The sequence below is a fragment of the Pinus tabuliformis genome, chromosome 4_2 (genome assembly GCF_031772625.1).
Source record: "Pinus tabuliformis cultivar Carrire ecotype Pingquan chromosome 4_2, CPIR1, whole genome shotgun sequence".
NCBI lineage: Eukaryota > Viridiplantae > Streptophyta > Pinopsida > Pinales > Pinaceae > Pinus > Pinus tabuliformis.
In genome coordinates this window covers 568537691-568559385 of record NC_142304.1, presented here as the reverse complement: position 1 = coordinate 568559385, position 21695 = coordinate 568537691, and the positions used below count along the sequence as shown (strand labels likewise).

Here is a 21695-nt window from a genome sequence, read left to right as displayed (position 1 = left end):
TCAGTAAACCAATAATAATCTCAGAACACTTCTTTCACCTCTATTTTATCATAAAAATAAAATAATATTAAAAACCTCATTTAATAACTTTCCTTTTCCTTTTTAAATTCTTCTTTCACTTTTTTCCACCACTATAGCATTATAAATGCACTCTTAAGAGATCTTAAAGACAGTGTTGGGAAACAGGTTCTGACATCGGCTTTGGCTGTCAGCCGTGTGCATCATTTCTCCGGCTAACGAATTCCGATTCCGCGTTCATCAACCATGGCTTATGTCGATGCCACATGATCCACCATACACATGATTATGTCGATACCACAGTATGCGTTGACAGTACGCCATGCGTTTGGAGGTTATGGCATGGAGCATACATGAGGTTGTGCGCGGGCGAATAAAATTCAAATTTGAAATCGCATGCCATGCGTTTGGAGGTTATGGCATACATGAGGTTGTGCGCGGGCGAATAAAATTCAAATTTGAAATCGCTATGAAAAACCAACATATATATCAGCAACCTGTTGTAATCCGTTCTGTAATTTACAGTTGCAGTATCCAGTCTGAAATACTTTCACTTTTAGAGATTTTTGAATTACAATGGCGATCCCCGTGCTGTTGTTGCTTCTTTAAGTTTTGGGGAATGTAGATGATTACATGCCAGAGCCAGCGCTGGATAGCAGAGAGCAAGAAGCGGTCTACAAGGTTCTGGAAGCCATCAATTCTGATATCGACTGGAGATGCTTGTTTCCTGATAATCTCTGCACTGGTGGACCGCACGGCGTCGTCTGCGATTTGGACGCCCATCACAGTAAGCGGCACATCGTGGAATTGAACCTGGGTTGGGTATTCCATGGCTTTGTCTGTGCTCTTCTCGTCCTTGAAATAACCCTTCATAACACGCGGCCCTCTAATCATAACCTCGCCCAACTGCACTCCGTCTCTAGCCACGCTGGCCATGGTATCCGGATCCTTCACGTCCAACTCAGCCAAACCCAACGACCTAACACCCTGTATCGCTTTCATTTGAGCCCTCTCGTTCGCTGCAAGTCTGTCCCACTCAGATTTCCAAGCGCATAAAACCACCGCTCCTGCGGTCTCTGTGAGGCCATAGCCATGAGTGACACAGACTCCCAGCTCTTCAATTTTGAGTAGCGCAGCAGCAGCAGCAGGAGCGCCCGCGGTTAAGATCTCCACCTGATGGGGCAAAGGCTCTCTGTCCGATGGATCTACGTTTGAAATCATGGTAAGCACCACAGGCGCCGCGCAGAGATGGGTAACCCGGTGGTCGTTGAGAGCTTTATAGATGATGTGGCCGTCGAATTTCCTTATGCAGATATTTGCGCCGCCGAGGGCAGCTATTCCCCATGTGAAACACCAGCCGTTGGCGTGAAATATGGGCAAAGTCCACAGATAAACGGCTGCGACCTCAAACCCCAGGTTAAAAGGGTATCCATAACCATTGTGTAGATGCCCCTGTGGCTGTGAACTACTCCCTTGGGACCAGAGGTTGTGCCCGATGTATAATTCACAACGATACTCTGCCACTCGTCCTCCGGCCACCGTTTCTCGAACTCCGGATCTCCCTCTTGCAATAGCCCTTCATATATTGTGACTGTTGTTGTAGTCGTGAAAGTTAATTCCGCGCCATTGACGAGCTCCGGGATGAGTACCAGGGTGGGCTTATGGTCGGTTCCGCGTAGAGCTTCCGTGACGAGAGGCGCGAATTGATAATCAACAAACACAATCTTGGGTTGACAGTGATTGAACTGAGCAGCCATCGTTCGAGCGTCCAGACGCGTGTTGACGGTGTTAAGAACGGCCCCTGCCATTGGAACTGCCAAATGCATTTCGTAAATAGCAGGAACGTTGGGAGCCACCACAGACACCTGCAACAAACCACAGCTAAGAGGATCAAGATTTTATCCTATTCTGCTCTGTTGGGTTTCTTGTTAAGGTGAAATAATAAAATTCCCATGGAAATGTTGATTCCAATACTTACAACATCCCCAGGCAAGATATTGTGGGCAGAGAGAGCAGAGGCAAGCCTGCGGCAGCGTTGGTAGGTGTGAGACCATGTATAACGAGTGGAATTGTAGACGATGGAGGTGGAGTCCCCATAGACGACGACAGCTCTCTCTATGAAGCGGATCGGTGACAGGGGAGGATGATTCGCAGCACATCGTTTCAATTTCTCCATTCCCTCTTCGTCCTTCTTTCGATTAAAAACAACATTCTGAAATCTACACGCCCAATGTTTCAACTTTATAACCAAAACATTAAAAATTACAATATGAAATCCAACTTTAGAACCAAACCATTAAAAATTACAATATAAAATCTGCACACATGTCATGGATCAATACCATTGCTTACAATACCACAAGACTAAAAATTATATCTCATTTTATATGACAAGTGTTTATGTTATTTTTTATTAATTAATCAATTTAATTAAAAAGGAAAAAAATACAACTATTTCAAAGAAAAATCTCAACCTTTGATTTTTGTATGCTATTAAGAATATTCTATTGAGGTTAAATCCCTACTATTTACTAAATAAGTATTGATAATTAAATTAAAATTCTAGAAGTTCTATTCCAGAATATACAACCCTACCAGAAGAATAAAGTATTAGTTTACTAAGTTATAATACAAGTAACCTATTGAGATAAAAAGTATCAAATACGTTACAACTTGAGTTATTCAAATAAATAATATTTATTTTAGGTTATAATGTATTATCTTAATTAAAATTAAAAAAAAAATGTTTATTTTGGAATAATTAATAATTACTAAGTGAATGGTAGAGATTTATCTCCATAGAATTTTCTAAAATATTTTTATTAGTAGTCACAAACCAAAAGTTGAAATTTTGAGAGATTTATCTCAAAATTAGTTGTCTTTTTTATTAAAATGATTAATTTTAGAAAATGTCATATACATATGTGTGTGTGTGTTATGGTTTCTTTGAGGATGTGGCATTTGTAAGCCATGGTATTGTAAAAATCTTTATTTTTAAGGTAATCTTCATAAATGGAATTGAATTTCCATGCTTAAGAATCTTACTACATGAGAGATGTAACATGAGATATGCTTAGTTTTTTAATGTCTATTAGCTTTTATAAGCCATTTTATTTATATGGCTATGCTAGGAGATATATAATCATAAATGTTTGTTTAAGGTAGAAATTTTCAAATGAAACACTTAATCATAATAATAACAATTATCTAAAGCATTTTGTGTATCTGTCATTTATTTACATATGCACTTTTCACCAATTTTAACAAAATTGAAATCAAATACTTTAGTTAACATTAAGGTAAATTTGATAATTGTGAAAACCTAATTATTATTAAAATGTAAGTTTACAACAATTTCAATTTAGATTTAAATAATGTTTTGTTTCAAATTTAATAGATAATTTATTCAAAAAATATTAAATATTAATTTTAAAATGTTTTAATAAAATTTGTTTATTTATATTATATTTTTAATAAATAAATTTAGGTAAAAGTTTTACTAAATATATTTTTGTTAGTGCTTATTCATGTTAATATCAACAATTTTTTTTAATAAATTATTTTCAATGTGTTAAATAGAGTTATATTAATGTAGATTGTTCTATGGTATGTTGTAAAGGTTTCAAAAAATTTGGCCAATGTTATATATGAAAGATACCATCATAGCCATGTATTACCCTCCTATGTGCACTAAGGTAGCTTAAGTTATTTTATAAAATAATATTTATTGTACCTTCAATATAATACGTGGGGCACCATGGTAGGGTTTAAAAAGATATATCGCATTGAACTTTTCATTTTAAATTGTATATAATGCACCACACACATACAAGCACCAATGCTTTATATTCTAGTATGAGCACTTCTTTGTCTTGTGTTATTGAATTGTTATATTTCATTATTCCTTCTATTCCATAATATATTTGATTTATTTTTAGAATTTTGGCAAACATATAAATCTATAGTTTTCACTAGCTAAACATTTAAAATTAGCCTACATTTCTATTTTCTTTCTTTTTCTTTTAAAAAGTTCTTAATAGTGTCACCTTGGAATTCAAACCATGCTAACTCTAAGCATGTACACAGGTCACATCAATTAACAAAACTCACTATCATTTGAAGTGCATCAAATAGTCATATATGAAATGTGCATAAATTTACTATGCTCTTTGGTACATTAACAAATGTATGGGAGCACTTATTGCAATACTCCCATATGATAATGTGTATCACACATCTTTGATAACTACACTAAGTGAATGAGAAGTGCATATTGATGGACATGGGATAATTAGGGTATAACATAGTAGGTGTTGCTACTTTACTAGAGAAACACACCACCATCCCATTTTTTTCTTTTTGTAAGTCATGTAATGCATTGTCATGTAATAGTAGCACCTCTTTTAGTGTTACTATGGATGGCTAAGTGTGTCATTAATGGTGCTTCTCATTCACATAGATACATTGAAGAAATAACAAACAACATTAAAATGAAAGTTAGCATATATATATATATATATATATATATATATATATATATATATATATATATATAACAAACAAATCAAAACATAAAATAACCCATACCCACACCAAAAAAAAAAAAATTTAAACACACACAAAATACAAAGAAACTTTTTCTTGGGAAAGTCCGGGGTGGTTGATAGAGAATGATCCCTAGTTTATTAGGGTCAAGTTAATGACAAAGAAAATAAGAAGACTCATTACTCAACTTTTAAGATTAAGTTATTATGCCAAAGATATAAATAATGGACAGGGAAGAATACCTTTCACCAATTAGTTGGTCCCTTGGTTGGATTTGTAACTGTATAGATAAAGTCTTGCATGCTCCAAACTTCTATAGAGATATGCACAAAATCATCACATGACATTGCTCAAACCATTTACAATATAAATTATTAATGATATTAAAACAAGAACACTTGTAACTAACTAATATTAATTAATATCAAGTAATTAATTTCTCTTCTAAATCATGTAATTAATAATTAAATGAATTACAACATAGTTTCTTTTGGGAGAGAAGAGATCACTTCATGTGTGTGTGTGTGTGTGTGCACGTGTGTTGGTGTGTGTGGGCAATACTTGATATAATTACAATGCCTTCATCAACAAAGGTTGTGTTCCTCCTAACCTAGACCACTTATAGACTTCAACTTTAATTACAACTCCTCATTATATGTGAAAAGGAAAACCAATAAGGGATTACATATCAAATTTGAGTAAGAGAGTCAACCTTATAAACAAAGGTTTGTGTAGAAGGGAACCATAAAATCCAAGGTTAAATTTTCAATATAATGCTCCAAAATAAAGGTACAAAAATGGTCAATTCCCCCTTTTCCATCACATAAACCTTATTTATACTCTTATAAGTTGTCTAAGTTCATTGGGAATAGAAATTAGGGTTGTGTACTGTAACAACCTAGTAACTTGCACTCAGGAGCATGCAATTAATGTGGATTTATTATTTTTTCAAAAGTTTGGAATGCATACACACCGAGCATGAAGAGAATGAGTGTATAATATGTGTGTTTCCATAAGGAAAAGTTTTTATACTAGGTAAAAAGTAATTTTTAAACTAAGTTCAGTGGAAAAAAAGATATTAAAGTAGATATATCCTTGTTAAGAAGTCATTAATGACAAAATAAATGTTATAGCATATGTCATCTAATAAATGAGATCAGAAGGGAAGTTGATGGTTGAATTACATTATAATACTACAAAAGATTCAAATAAGTGTAGCGAAGTGAAGTCCAACAACCACAAGATCAAAACATTATATTCAAACAAAACCAATGTATCAAATTACTATCTTCCCCAAGGCAGGCATATACATGTTAAGATGAAAAGGTAAGCATGGTCACCAAATCATGTATGATGAAAATACATGAAGAATATATAGAATGGAAAATCCTAGACATGGAAAATACATATTGGAACCATGTCAAATGCAGATCATAGCCACGATCAAATAAATAGTGGATCTATGTCTCAATGTATGTCGACAAAGCAACCAAAACTTGAGTAAAAATAGGAATTAGTTCTCCAAAACAATATCCATTTCATATAGATAAGTAGTATAATATGTGTAACTTGAGGAGTAGCATAAGAATGAAAAACTACTACAACCCAAGGTCTTCAATTCAAATTTATCAAATATACAAATATAAACCATATGAGTTGTTATAGGCCATTTTGTCACATTTTGTCACTAGGCACGTTAATTGGATCAATCAACATCATTTTACCCCTTGTCGTCACATTTGCACAAATCCCTAAGCATGACTCTCCCTAATCCTTGAATTTCTTCCTTTAACTGCTTCATTTAAGTGATTTTAAGGCCCAATGCACCCTACTTCCTTAAGAGACTACGTTCACCAACAGGCTGACCCTTGGTGGACCTGCGCTGATTACCAATAGGTTTCCCCTTGCTAGGGGTGCGCTAATTCTATAAATTCATGAATAATAAAAAGAATCTCAAAGCTTACTTCTCCATAAGGTTCTAGGAATTCTTAAAACCATTTACCTTGGATGAAAGTCTCGAATCCTATCCCTTATCCCTTGATCTCATCCTTCCATCAAGAGTGGATCTCAAGCCTAGATTGGGTAAATGGATTAGAATTCCTAACTTTCCTGTATGTGCATATCTTCCGTATATGAACGTATATTTTTTGTATATCCAATACAGGAAATTTACGGATATACAGAGAATATGCGCATATCTTCCGTATATGCGCAATTTCTGTATATGCGCATATCTTTCGTATATGCGCAATTTCTTTATATGGAATTTGTGCATATACGCAATTTCTGATATCGACTGGAGAGGCTTGTTTCCTGATAATCTCTGCACTGGTGGACCGCATAGCGTCGTCTGCGATTTGGACACCCATCACAATAAGCGGCACATCGTGGAATTGAACCTGGGTTTGGTATTCGACACCGCAAACAATCCCCCCTGTGGGAGAAATGCATCATTTAGCCCTTACCTGGTTGCGATACTGCGCCTGCGCAAGCTCTTCTTCTACACGTGCTTTATTCCCACCTTCGTCTGGGTTCAATGCATTCGTTGCTCACTGAGCTCTGGCGTGATTGGTCTGAAAGATTCCAAGCATGAATGTGGGATCTCATAGAACACATCAATCAAAATTCATCCAGGGCTTCCAGAGGCCACCCACCTCCACCCATAAAACAATGATTCCACCTCACGGTCAGACATCACCAAAAACCATCATCAGATTGGTCTCCATCCAAGCCTTCTAGGGCTTCTAAAGTTTCTGTCCAACCAAGGCTTCCAGAACTAGTAATTCAACCCAGTTTCCGTATATGCACAATTTCTGTATATGGAATCTGTGCATATACGGAAGATATGCGCATGTATTCCGTATATGCCCAATTTCCGTATATGCGCATATCTTCCGTATATGCCCAATTTCCGTATATGCGCATATTTTCCGTATATACGGAAGACATGCGCATATCTTCCGTATATGCCCAATTTCCGTATATGCGCACATCTTCCATATATGCACAGTTTCCGTATGTGTGCAATTCCTGTATACGGAAGATATGCGCATATACGGAAGATATGCGCATATACGGAAATTGGGTATATACGGAAGATATGCGCATCTCTTCCGTATATGCCCAGTTTCCGTATATGCACAATTTCTGTATATGGAATCTGTGCATATACGGAAGATATGCGCATGTCTTCCGTATATGCCCAATTTCCGTATATGCGCATATCTTCCGTATATGCCCAATTTCCGTATATTCCCAATTTCCGTATATGCGCATATCTTCCGTATATGCGCATATCTTCCGTATACACGGAAGACATGCGCATATCTTCTGTATATGCCCAATTTCCGTATATGCGCACATCTTCTGTATATGCACAGTTTCCGTATATGCGAAATTCCTGTATACGGAAATTGGACATATACGAAAGATATGCGCATATACGGAAGACATGCGTATATCTTCCGTATATGCACAGATTCCATATACAGAAATTGTGCATATATGGAAACTGGGCATATACGGAAGATATGCACATATCTTCCGTATATGCGCAATTTCCGTATATGCGCATCTCTTACGTATATGCACAATTTCTGTATATGCCCAATTTCTGTATACAGGAATTGCGCATATACGGAAACTATGCATATACGGAAGATATGCGCATATACGAAAATTGGGCGTATACGGAAGATATGCGCATGTCTTTCGTATATACGGAAGATGTGCGCATATACGGAAATATGCGCATATACGGAAGATATGTGCATGTCTTCTGTATATATGGAAGATATGCGCATATACGGAAATTGTGCATATACGGAAGATATGCGCATATACGGAAATTGGGCATATACGGAAGACATGCGCATATCTTCCGTATATGCCCAGATTCCATATACAGAAATTGTGCATATACGGAAACTGGGCATATACGGAAGATATGCGCATATATTCCGTATATGCCCAATTTCCGTATATTCGCATATCTTCCGTATATACGGAAGACATGCGCATATCTTCCGTATATGCCCAATTTCCGTATATGCACAATTTCTGTATATGGAATCTGGGCATATACGGAAGATATGCGCATGTCTTCCGTATATGCCCAATTTCCGTATATGCGCATATCTTCCGTATATGCACAATTTCCGTATATGCCCAATTTCCGTATATGCGCATATCTTCCGTATATACAGAAGACATGCGCATATCTTCCGTATATGCGCATATTTCCGTATATGCGCACATCTTCCGTATATACGGAAGACATGCGCATATCTTCCGTATACGCCCAATTTCCGTATATGCGCACATCTTCCGTATATGCACAGTTTCCGTATATGCGCAATTCCTGTATACGGAAATTGGGCATATACAGAAATTGTGCATATACGGAAGAGATGCGCATATACAGAAATTGAGCATATACGGAAGATATGCGCATATCTTCCGTATATGCCCAGTTTTCGTATATGCACAATTTCTTTATATGGAATCTGTGCATATACGGAAGATATGCGCATATCTTCCATATATGCCCAAATTCTGTATACAGGAATTGTGCATATACGGAAACTGTGCATATACGGAAGATGTGCGCATATACGAAAATTGGGCATATACGGAAGATATGCGCATATACGGAAATATGCACATATACGGAAGATATGCGCATATACGGAAATTGGGAATATACGGAAATTGGGCATATACGGAAGATATGCGCATATACGGAAATTGGGCATATACGGAAGACATGCGCATATCTTCCGTATATGCACAGATTCCATATACAGAAATTGTGCATATACGGAAACTGGGCATATACGGAAGAGATGCGCATATCTTCCGTATATACCCAATTTCCGTATATGCGCATATCTTCCGTATACAGGAATTGCACACATACGGAAACTGTGCATATATGGAAGATGTGCGCATATACGGAAATTGGGCATATACGGAAGATATGCGCATGTCTTCCGTATATACGGAAAATATGCGCATATACGGAAGATATGCGCATATACGGAAATTGGGCATATACGGAAGATATGCGCATGTCTTCCGTATATACGGAAGATATGCGCATATACGGAAATTGGGCATATACGGAATATATGCGCATATCTTCCGTATATGCCCAGTTTCCGTATATGCACAATTTCTGTATATGGAATCTGTGCATATACGGAAGATATGCGCATGTCTTCCGTATATGCCCAATTTCCGTATATGCGCATATCTTCCATATATGCACAATTTCCGTATACAGGAATTGCGCATTTACGGAAACTGTGCATATACGGAAGATGTGCGCATATATGGAAATTGGGCATATACGGAAGATATGCGCATGTCTTCCGTATATACGGAAGATATGCGCATATACGGAAACTGTGCATATACAGAAGATGTGCGCATATACGAAAATTAGGCATATACGGAAGATATGCGCATATCTTCCGTATATACAGAATATCCGTATATACAGAAGATATGCGCATATACAGAAGATATGCGCATATACGAAAATTGGGCATATACGGAATATATGCGCATATCTTCCGTATATGCCCAGTTTCCGTATATGCACAATTTCTGTATATGGAATCTATGCATATACGGAAGATATGCGCATGTCTTCCGTATATGCCCAATTTCCATATATGCGCATATCTTCCGTATATGCGCACATCTTCCGTATATACGGAAGACATGCGCATATCTTCCGTATATGCCCAATTTCCGTATATGCGCACATCTTCCGTATATGCATAATTTCCGTATATGCGCACGCAATATGTACAATTTATGTATATGCGCAATTCCTGTATACGGAAATTGGGCATATACGGAAGATATGCGCATATACGGAAGACATGCGTATATCTTCCGTATATGCACAGATTCCATATACAGAAATTGTGCATATACGGAAACTGGGCATATACGGAAGATATGCGCATATCTTCCGTATATGCCCAATTTCCGTATATGCGCATCTCTTCCGTATATGCACAATTTCTGTATATGCCCAATTTCCGTATACAGGAATTGCGCATATACGGAAACTGTGCATATACAGAAGATGTGCGCATATACGGAAATTGGGCATATACGGAAGATATGCGCATGTCTTCCGTATATACGGAAGATGTGCGCATATACGGAAATATGCGCATATACGGAAGATATGCGCATGTCTTCTGTATATACGGAAGATGTGCGCATATACGGAAATTGGGCATATACGGAAGATATGCGCATATACGGAAATTGCGCATATACGGAAGATATGCCCATGCCATTGTTCATCTCATCACAAACTTTCAAAGTTTACCAGAGGAAACCTGAGAACCACCTGCTCACAACATCCTTGTTGAAATCATTGATTATGACACCCCATGGGCTTACTTTGATGGATCGGCACAACAACATGGTTGTGGTGGAGGCATATACCTTCATATCACACTCTCACACTTTTTCAAGATTTAAATGGGATTGTGGGGGGGGGACAAATAACTTTGCAGAACTTATATCTCTCCGACATTTATTATACTTTTCTCTTGTCAAAGGATGTAGCAAATTGCAGATATTTGGTGACTCAAAGATAATTATTAAATGGTTTAATCAACAAACTATTTGTCACACATGCACACACTCCGACACATATTGGATGATTCTTTGAGATTGAGAACACATTTTGACATTTATTCTTGTCAACATATATACAGGGAGCATAACCAAGTCTCTGACAAACTATCCAAGGAAGCTGCACACCTTCCAAGGGGGGTCTAGTTTATCCAAGAACAACGGGATATGGACTCGTACAACTATTACCACCCCCCATTCATGGATGAACAATTTTGATGGGGCTAGGGGCCCTAATTTATCAGTATTTTATGGCACAATTTTGTTGTAAATATTTGAATTATAGCATATATTTATGTCTATATATTACTGAACTTTTCATATGTAATTATTCATAGTTGTCTCCCTTAGATGGGATTGACATATATTTTTGAGACAAAACAACACAAATAGTGGCCAGACCACTGGTATTTCATATGCTATCAAGCATCTTCAACATGTAATTTTCTATATTAATGAAAATTATGTTTTTTTTTAATCATTATAGGGGGATTCTCTTAGCACAATTATTAGGGATTTCATAATATAATGTGAAATATTTGTTATCCTAAGCATGGAGTGATCTAAGTAGATCTATTATTATGACATATATGGCCACATGGAATATATTGAGCTGAAGCATGGAGTGTTCTAATATATTAAAGAAAAATTGTACATTAAAACAAACTCCATTCCTAATTAATACCAGATCAATCTACTCTAAATAGAGCTTTCTCATAAACCATAACAACCACATCCATATCTATTTTTATCTCACAATGAATGAATTATCCACACTAAGCAATCTACTTCACATAAATGTGAGTATATATGATATTTTAAACACTAAACAATATAGATCTATTATTGGCACATATTCGAGTGGAAAGAGATTACTTGAAGTTGAGAATAAACGAATCTTTATCTGAGTACACAACCACTAAATTTAATCAAGTGCACAATTTTACACCTCAACAAGAAAGTAGTAGGAATGCATATGGAATGCTTGACAATAATAGCAATGTAATATATGTTGGCACTGATGTCAACCAGATGAGCTAGTTAAGCTTGGCATTGATATCAATCACTTGAAGGAATGCTTGCAAGACGATCTAATGATTAACAGAGATTGTTAGAGGTTTTGGAGGTCCATAGGGTTTGGCAAAGAGGTTGAAGTTGGCTTGATGTAGGAGGAAGAAGTTTTGAGCATAGAGAATTTATTTTTCTAAGTGTTATAGGACTGTCACGGTCATTCCTTGGTCACAAGGTGGCACAACCCTAGTGCAGTAGGTATGCAATGGTGTGAGCATGGAGATTGTTGCAGGGTGCAAGTTCAGTGCTAGCAAAACTTTCCTGTAGCTGCTAAAAATTACCACGCACACAAACCAAGAAATTGCCCAAGGTAAGTTAGCTATCAAAGCGTTTGATTGAGTCTTCAACGATTACACTTGTTTTGGTCCAATGTGAGTATGAACACTTTGATTTTTATTAATGGTGCAAGTGATCGATTGAACGGGTGTCCATGATCGTGGATTGATTTTTGGGTAGTGGATCGAGTTAATGTGTGGATCTAGTTAGTGTGAGATTATGGTCAATTTGGAGTATGAACACTTTGATTTTTATTAATGGTGCAAGTGATCGATTGAACGGGTGTCCATGATCGTGGATTAATTTTTGGGTAGTGGATCGAGTTAATGTGTGGATCTAGTTAGTGTGAGATTATGGTCGATTTGGTCCTTTGTAAGAGCGAAGGGCATATTGGTTAAATATCAAAGAAATGCATGTAACTGAGGTTACATAGTTTGATGGAGAGATAGTGCACATCATGTGAGAAAATGCAAGGTTTGACTGGTTGAGTGCATATGATCAAAGACAACCACACTATGTGCATGGCACTTGTAGATGTCAGAGAATTTGACTGAGTGTGAAGCATATTTGATTGTTGGATCAATGAATGAGTGTGATGAACTACACTTCAGATACTTTTATATTTTTTTGTAAAAAATATTATTGAAGAGGTGTGCAGTTGACAGGAATAGAGTGCGCTTGGACATAGCATTAAATTGTGAACATGTTTGTGTGCATAATATGAGAGATGGTGTGATAGGACAGAGCTTGGGGTGACACATTGAGAACAATGTCAAAGGTTGGGTGGAACTTGCGAGCTTGAGTTTTAGTTTCCAAACTTATATTATCAAGTCAGTACCCTAAACCTTGTTTATGTGAATTATTTTCTTAATGATGTAAAACTATATGATGTTTTATTGCTTACTACTATGTTTCATTTTATATGCATTAAGTATGCCCTAGATACTTGTACAAAAGAACTAAGTAGTAGTTAGTATAAGAAAATTTTACTTTCTGTATTGTATATATATTTAGTACTTACAAGTACAATAATATTTGTACAAAAGCAAATATGTAATTGAATGGAACTGATATGTTTTAGAATTTAAATTATATTCATGCATGCAATTACAAGTATGTGAAATTGTGCTAGTTCAATTATTTGTACAAAATGAGTTTTGAGTAACTCTAAGTATTTACCTTGTTAAGAGTAAATAATATCAAATATATAAGAGCGATTACATACAGAGGAACATTGTTTTGAGAAGCAAAACAAGATAAGAAGGAAGTGTGTGTGTGTCTGTGGGCATGCGCGTAGATGTAATATGGTATTTACATTATAAGTAATGGTTATATAAAGACCTGTAATAGATGTAAAATATAGATGTGCATATCGCCTAGAATATGATTTTAGAATATTAGAGTAAGCTACAAAGTATTTTTGTATGCATGTATAAAACTATCCATGGTAAGTATGAGTGTTAAAATACATAAAATAAAAACGAGTATTTAAGCATAAATAGAGAAAGTCTTTGAAACTTGTATTTATACCATAAAAGAAACATGTATTCTTAAAAGGAATTTCATAAATATAATTCGTAATATATCAAAGTTCAATGACTAAAGAGTCATTGTGAAGAGAATACAGTAGTGGTCATAGATGACCATAGAAGAACAATCAACAGATAATAGATATGTATTACGAAAACCATGGGACATAGTTTTCCCCATAATTCAGTTACATCACTGGATTAAAGCCTTTAAATAACATACTTTGTGACAAAAAGTAAATTTGTGAAAAAGAAACCAAGTTCAACTAAGGTATAGTAAGAACTGAAAATCTTAGTTCTTGCTCCTGAACGCAACTATCAAGCTCAAGTAGAAGAGAAAGCCAATGGTTCAGATCACTCGACTTGGTAAATGGAAGTCAACACCTATGTAAGTAAGATAAAGACTTTAAATCCTCCTTAGTGAAATAAAAACTTCTAAAAACTCCTTATAGAAAGGTTAATACTTATGAAAAAATTCTTGATATAAATATTATATTAGAATATATATATTTGTACAGGAAAATATTAAAAGAGTTACACAGAAATTATAGAGAAAGAAAGAAAAAAACTATGAAAGGAATTTTATGGAGTTGTAGCTGAATGGGAAACCTAGAATCATCATGCTTAGTCGTACACCTACATTAATAAATAATTAAATAAGTAAAGTAAAAATTAAAGAGATTTATAACCTTATTTTCAAAATATAATACTTATGCAAAATGAAAATTAAACAGAAAGCCCCAAGGGATAACTCAATTGGTCGAGTTCCCATTGCTAAGTACCTTGCGAATTGGGAGGTCACGGGGTCAAATATCCTCAATGTCCTTGGGGTAGATCCCTTCGGGTTGATCTACTTGGATATTCCTGAGGAAAAAAAAAAAATTAAACAATGGGTAAAAATGTTAGTTCTGTAGAAGAATCCTATTTTGTGTGTGTGTGTGTATATATATATATAAGCTCAATTGGTCGAGTTCCTGTTACTAAGTACCTTGCTAATCGAGAGGTCACGAGGTCAAATCTCCTCAATGCCCTTGGGGTTAGGCCCTTCTAGTTTGGTTGGCGGGTAGATCCCTTCGAGTTGATCTACTTGGATTTTTGTGAGGAATAAAAAATAAAAAATTAAACAATAGGTAAAAATGTTAATTCTGTAGAAGAATCCTCTTTTGTACATGAAAAAAGAATATATATATATATATATATATATATATATCTATATATATATATATATATATATATATATATATATATATAATTAAGAATTCATGCCTTCGTAGGGTTAAAACCCTGGTTGGAAAAATTAATCGAGCCTTATGTAAACAAAATAAAAAATAAATAAATTCCATGGCCATCCTCTTGTACAATAGTAGAACTAAGAAAATATCCTAAACTGTTTAAGGATTTATTCTAAGAAAAGGAAATATCTTCATGCAAGAAGATAGAGACAACTATTGAACTGTTGCTTATTGTCCCTGTTATTTAGGTTATGCTGGCTTTGGTCTTTGATATTTTGCCCTTTAAGCTGCTTGTCTGTTTGATCTTCACGTTGGAAGTCATATTCACTTATGACCTTTCATCTGATACTCTTTGACCTTATTGACCTGTCAATATCCTTTACTGTGCCTTTTTACTTTTATCGTACATTTCAAGTTTTTACTGTGTATTTCAACAATAAATCATTTAGTTTTTTTATGTCTTAGCATCAGGTAGTTTGGATATTGATCATCTGTTTGTCTTTTAACTGTATGTTTTATCTGCCTCCTCTGTTTTGTCTTTTAACTGTGTAAATTGTCTGTTTTAACATTTACTGTGTAAATGATTTCTTCTGCTCTATCTTTGGTTTAGCCCTGATTTCTGTTTGTATAGGAAAATCATTTGAATTCATTTCTCGAGAATCTGGAACAAACAAGTTTTTAATTAGTATAAAAACCGTTTATCCAGTTTCCTGGCCTTCTGCTAATCACCTACAAAATACAACAATTGTTAAGAAAAATACATGTTGACAAGGAGGGCCACAATGGCTTCATTTGAGTTAAAAGGTCTGTGGATGGAGTCCGGAGCGTTTTTGGGAGGTAAACAGTGGTTAAATTGATTACAGAGGCTTAGGGTGGCGCAGGAGGGTTATACATATTTTACTGTGTAAATGGACGAAAAGAGCGAAAGTGAGGGTTTTCGCCTTTAAACGGGTAAACGATTAACTTTTTAAAATTTGGCACAAAGTGAACAATGGATGGTTTTACCGTACGCGGGAAGCGGCTTCAGAGGCTCATTGCACTGCTTTTGGCCGTGGGGTAGTTTTTCTCCTAGGGCACGCGAATTAATGTGGGAATGACATGTAACCATAAGGGGCTCGAGCAAAACCACGAATCTTGTGTGCTCTCGGGCCTTTAAAGATTGGAGATCGACAGCGGTGATATGGTCGTGGATCATTAAATCTGGGAGCAAGTGATCGGATCGTTATCGCGTGGTCGAGATGCACAGAGGGAACAAGCGCGGAGATTAGTGGGCCCAGGGAATAATTACAAGTGATTTGTAATTATTTTAATGAATAAAGTGCGGATTAAACACATTGCGATGGGTTTATGAAGTGGGACCGGGGTTTAACTGTGGCGGGGTTTATTTAACCAAACCGAAGGGGTGGGTTAAAAAGTTTAGTTGGGAAAATGGTGAATTGCGTAGTTAAATTAATAAAGCGGGGGGAACATAAAACTTTAGGATAAGGAGGGTTTTATGGTTTTTTTAGGGAATTTACAAGGGGAAAATGAGTTTTGGAGGGTAAATTTGCTAGGAAAAACATGTGAAACCAAGGGAAAGGGTGAAAATGAAGGGAAAAGGGTGTTTGCTTGAGAAATGATGGGATGATGAGGAAATTAGTAAGGATGTAAAGGGGAATGAAATGAATGAGGGAAAGTTAACCAAATCAACTTGTGAACCTCTTTTCACCTTCATAATTATTCATGCACACTGCAACACATGATCAAGCATGATAAATGTGCTTAAGCCTCAATCAACTTTGTGCTTCTGCAACCTTTCTTCTACCTACCCTTTTCTTACCCTCACATTTTCTCTTCACTTAATTGGGTGCATTTAGGCTAGCAGACCCTTTTCTTCCCTTTTTCTTTTAAAAATAAAACTATCTAATTCTAACCTTATAACATCCAAGGGCTCAGATTAAGCTGATGAGCTCCTTATTATTCTCTACCTAGCTACTGATCTGCCAAGATTAAATAGTTTGGCTAGATCTTTATTCTCTAACTATAAACATGAAATTTAAAGCATGAACTAGTCAAGATTAAACTATTCGACTGTCATGGGTTGTGGCATTTATGACAAGCTGCACACAACCATTATTTTGCATAATAAAGAAAAAAGTAGTGGCACTTGCACTTGCACACTTTTAGAGTTTATTGCTTTTTGCTTTTCTCTCTAACCTAACATTTTATTTTTACCTTCATTTTTTAGGGCATCTATTCTAACATTTTCTTTGATATGAACATATTTATCAAGATATTTCCTAACATTTTTTATTCAATATTCTTTTTGTCCATATCCTAGTTTAACATTTTTTTGAAAAATATTTTCATTTTTTGATTAATTGATTCTAACTTACCAAAACCAAAAAAATGCTACAATAGAAACCACTGTCAAACCAGGAAAAACCCATGACAATGACAACAAATGAACTAAATACACACATGCATATACCATGGATGCCAAAACTAGCTAGGAAATCATACATGCAACCTGTTACCTGTAAGTATTCCCATTGAAGCCGCTTGATCCAACATTTCCTTGCTTGATCCTTCCTTTCCTTGTTCTTTCTTTGCTTGCTTGCTTTCTCATCTTGGTGTTCTTCTCCTCTCTCAAAACCAATTCCAAACCTCAACTAAAAAAATGCCTCAAACTAATGCTCTGATGCATTTTTATTATTGATGCTTCTAATTTCTTCATTTTCCCTCTATTTTCCTTCATTTTCCTCCTCATATGTAACATGCGACTTTTCACCTTTCTTTTCTCCTAATTTCTTTTATTTTCATAAATAAAATTTCAATAATGTCTTTTTCTATTTTCAAAGCCTTTACCAATTTCATCGTAGCCATAATAAACAACAAGTGATGCCCATTAGGATGTTTTTCCCAACATTCAACTTGGAATACATGTCCCATGTCCTTGGTCTTATTTTTCCTTTATTAACTTTATTACATGAACTTTTAACATTGGGATGTTATACTCCAGCAGGACATATGAGACATACATGACATATGATTATGTGTTAGGCTTGAGATCTACCACGAAGCGAGACATATGTGAGCACTATATTACACATATAGACATACACGAATTTATGTTCAAAGGGTGTGTGTTCACATGTCGGATGATATATATATATATATATATATATATATATATATATATATATATATATATATATAAGCTTACTCAAATAAATTTAGGAATTAAAAAAAAAAAGAGGGGATTATCCCATTTTTCTAGTCGAGCAAGAGAATTTGGATTATTAGGGGACACTTCACTTAGGTAAGTGGGGTGTTACAATAGGTTCTCATTAACTTATTATTATCAAGAGCATAATAGAATTGGGTTTGCAAATGTTTGTTGATAGAAAACCACTTCTTTTGTAGCATTTGTATGAGGAGCATTTTAAGTTTTCACATACTTTGTCAATTACTGTATATAATTACATAAAGATATTATATGGGAGACTTTTTGTTTGCACTATGTGTCTGTGTCTTATTATATATAGGACAAAGCAATTGTATAGATGTAATTCATATTCTTTAGCCTTGATCACTAGACAATACATAATGTCATGTTTTCCAAGTCAGCAAAACACCATATTATTTTGTTAGCATTGTTGAATGGCCCATAGTTTATTGAAATGTGACCCCACTTGCCACATCCAAAATATTGGATTACAATTAAACAACCTTGTTTGAGAATCAAGTACTCTATGCACTATTTCAAATTATTCCTTGATCATGTTTTATAAACATATATATTAACTTGACAAGGGGGGACAACATTATTGTAACCTAGTTTTGGATGCTAACTCATAGGTTTAGGAGTGATATTAAATTAGGATCATGGAATAGATTGTGTGGAAGATATGATATCTAAAGTAAGTTGCTAAGCTACAATAAATACTTCTCAAAAGGAGATTACAATAAAATAGATCATAATAACTTCTTGTGTCTATACACTAATCAAACAAATAAGCTTGTGCAACCATTAAAGCATAACAATTATTGAAACTGTTCTTTCATAATTTATGCAACCATTACAATGCAACAGTTATTCTAGTTGTGCTTTCATAAATTATGTTTCTAAGCCCCTCCCAACCAATCATAATCCACATTCCTTCAATCAATAGTTAAGAAAATAATTTATAAAACATTACATACCAGACACTTTATTGATCTAAATTTTATTTTTGAAATATAAATCTTAATATAATAATATATGGTAACCTTACTTTAAATCAATAAGGCATAGATATAAATATAGTTAAAATATATCTCATTTTAAAACATATCATATATCAATATAAAATGTCTAAAACACAATTTTACATATAAATACAATTAAAATATATCTCAAATTTAAAACATATCATATATTAATGTAAAATATCTAAAACATATTTTTTTACATATAAATACAATTAAAATATATCTCAAATGTAAAACATATCATATATTAATGTAAAATATCTAAAACATATTTTTTTATAAATATAAGTGAAATAAATTCTAAATCATGAATTAAATATTAAACTATATTAATAAAAATACAATACCTTCCAATAAACTACCTAACCCCAAACTCAAACACAATTTTTTTTTACAAATATCAATAATTTTTTTTACAAATATCAATAAAATCAATTCTAAATCATGAATTAAAAGCTTAAACAATAATGAATATAATACCATCAATATTACATTTTAGTACCTTTCCATACAATAAACTAACCCACCCCTAACCAAGCTACAGTGAACCAATCAATATTACATTTTAGTACCTTTCCCTACAATAAACTAACTAACCCCTAACCAAGCTCAGCCCAGTGAACCCCGACTTCAGCTCACCCTAGTAAGAGAGAACATTAATTACGCACATCCATCCTTTGCGGAGCATGCACCATATTTCAAACTTTATGCACAGCGAAGCTCAATATACTTCAGTTTCCCTACTATGCTCTGGACCATCCTCATTAAAGATGCATGTCCACTGCATATGCTGGGCTCCACACAAGGAACCAGGGCTCAACAATATCTACCAGAGCACCATAATCAAGCAAAATTCTCAGAGCACAGGTAGCATTGGCAATCCCATAAGCATGGCTTTTGTCTATGTCTAATTTACCAAACAAATTTAAATAAAGTCGAGAATTAGCAGACTCATATAAGGATTTACAGTCATCCCTTGCTATGACGTCTATACTTCTGACAAATAACAGGAAAGCAGACACTGTACATACACACTGTATATATATTCATTGCAGTCTTTACACACAGCCATAGATCTCTCTTTTCCTGTCAAATCACTTCTTCCTGCGAAGTGCGTCGAACGCTTGAGAGCTCATTCGCTCGGACCTACATTTTCGAAGCACGAAATTGGACTGTTCTTCGGCTTGATGACAGTTACAGCGCTTGCCAGTTTCGATCCCTTGACCTCTATGTTCAAAAGTTTTCCTATGGAAAACCCTCATCAACAATTTCTTCACATGCCAAGATAACTTGCCTTTTTTGTTCGAATCTGAGCAGCTCGCAGCTTTTTAATCGGTATTGTGAATATAACAGTGCATCGACTCTGTCAAAAATCGGGTTGCGTCTGTCCCTGGAGTGGACAAACTACGAAAGCATCCAGCACCAGGTCGTGGGTAGCTGTCAGGAGTCGAACTCGAGACCTCCGCTAGCGCCTGGTTGAGCAGAGAAAGAAAGGATTGTAATTCGAATGAGTCGTAGAGGCTACTTTCGCAATCCCATGCCGAGGATTTTTGTTTAGTTTGAGCGAATTTGTGAGCATACTTGTTTAAATCAGCTGTTCCACTCTTTGGGAAATTCATGGTGGTGCAGTAACCAGAATCGATCTAAAATCCCACTTTAGTGGAGTTTTATAGAAGAAAGGAACATAGACCCTTCGGCCAGCGCACAAAACCCTGTAACAAATTATGAACATAAAGAAATTTCAGCCATTCAACAATGGCATTGCCCATTGTCTCATCTTGTAATTGTATAGAAAACAAAAAATGTTAACTACTTACTAATAGCTTGCCTATTACAGGAAAACAGAGTGACATCAAGCACTTTGTATTGAATCTGATTATCAGAACAGTCTCTGCAATGAAGAAATTGGTTGTCTCTGAACTGAACAAACCATGAATCATCAATGGCCGACCGTAATCTCTGCAGCAGGAAGAGGGGGAGGAGATGGGTGGGTGGATTGTTGTGAGAGGAAAATATTGATGTGATCCAGAAAAGAAAGATGTGGAGGCCTGTCCTTTGGGCGCACATAATTCTGGCGATTTCAAATTTGAGCTTTATTCGCCCGCGCACAACCTCATGTATGCCATAA

General features: G+C 35.4%; 1 protein-coding gene across 1 annotated transcript; it reads right to left on the bottom strand.

Moving 5' to 3' along the window:
* Positions 1 to 537: 537 nt before the first annotated feature.
* On the bottom strand, positions 538 to 2363 carry LOC149170568 (putative acyl-activating enzyme 6). Its single transcript, XM_089425632.1, has 4 exons — positions 2326 to 2363; positions 1997 to 2237; positions 1535 to 1883; positions 538 to 1415 (listed from the first exon to the last, which is right to left on the bottom strand). The coding sequence occupies exons 1-4, from the start codon at positions 2361 to 2363 to the stop codon at positions 538 to 540; spliced, it is 1506 nt and encodes a 501-aa protein (XP_089281758.1).
* Positions 2364 to 21695: the final 19332 nt, after the last annotated feature.

What these genes read in the sequence shown, in the direction of transcription:
- LOC149170568 (XM_089425632.1), bottom strand. Translation starts at nt 2,363, where the DNA reads ATGGTATTGATCCATGACATGTGTGCAGATTTTATATT. An exon ending in ATATCTTGCCTGGGGATGTT is followed by an intron (nt 1,884 to 1,996) that starts GTAAGTATTGGA and finishes GGTTTGTTGCAG; the next exon opens with GTGTCTGTGGTGGCTCCCAA. An exon ending in GCCGGAGGACGAGTGGCAGA is followed by an intron (nt 1,416 to 1,534) that starts GTATCGTTGTGA and finishes TTGAGGTCGCAG; the next exon opens with CCGTTTATCTGTGGACTTTG.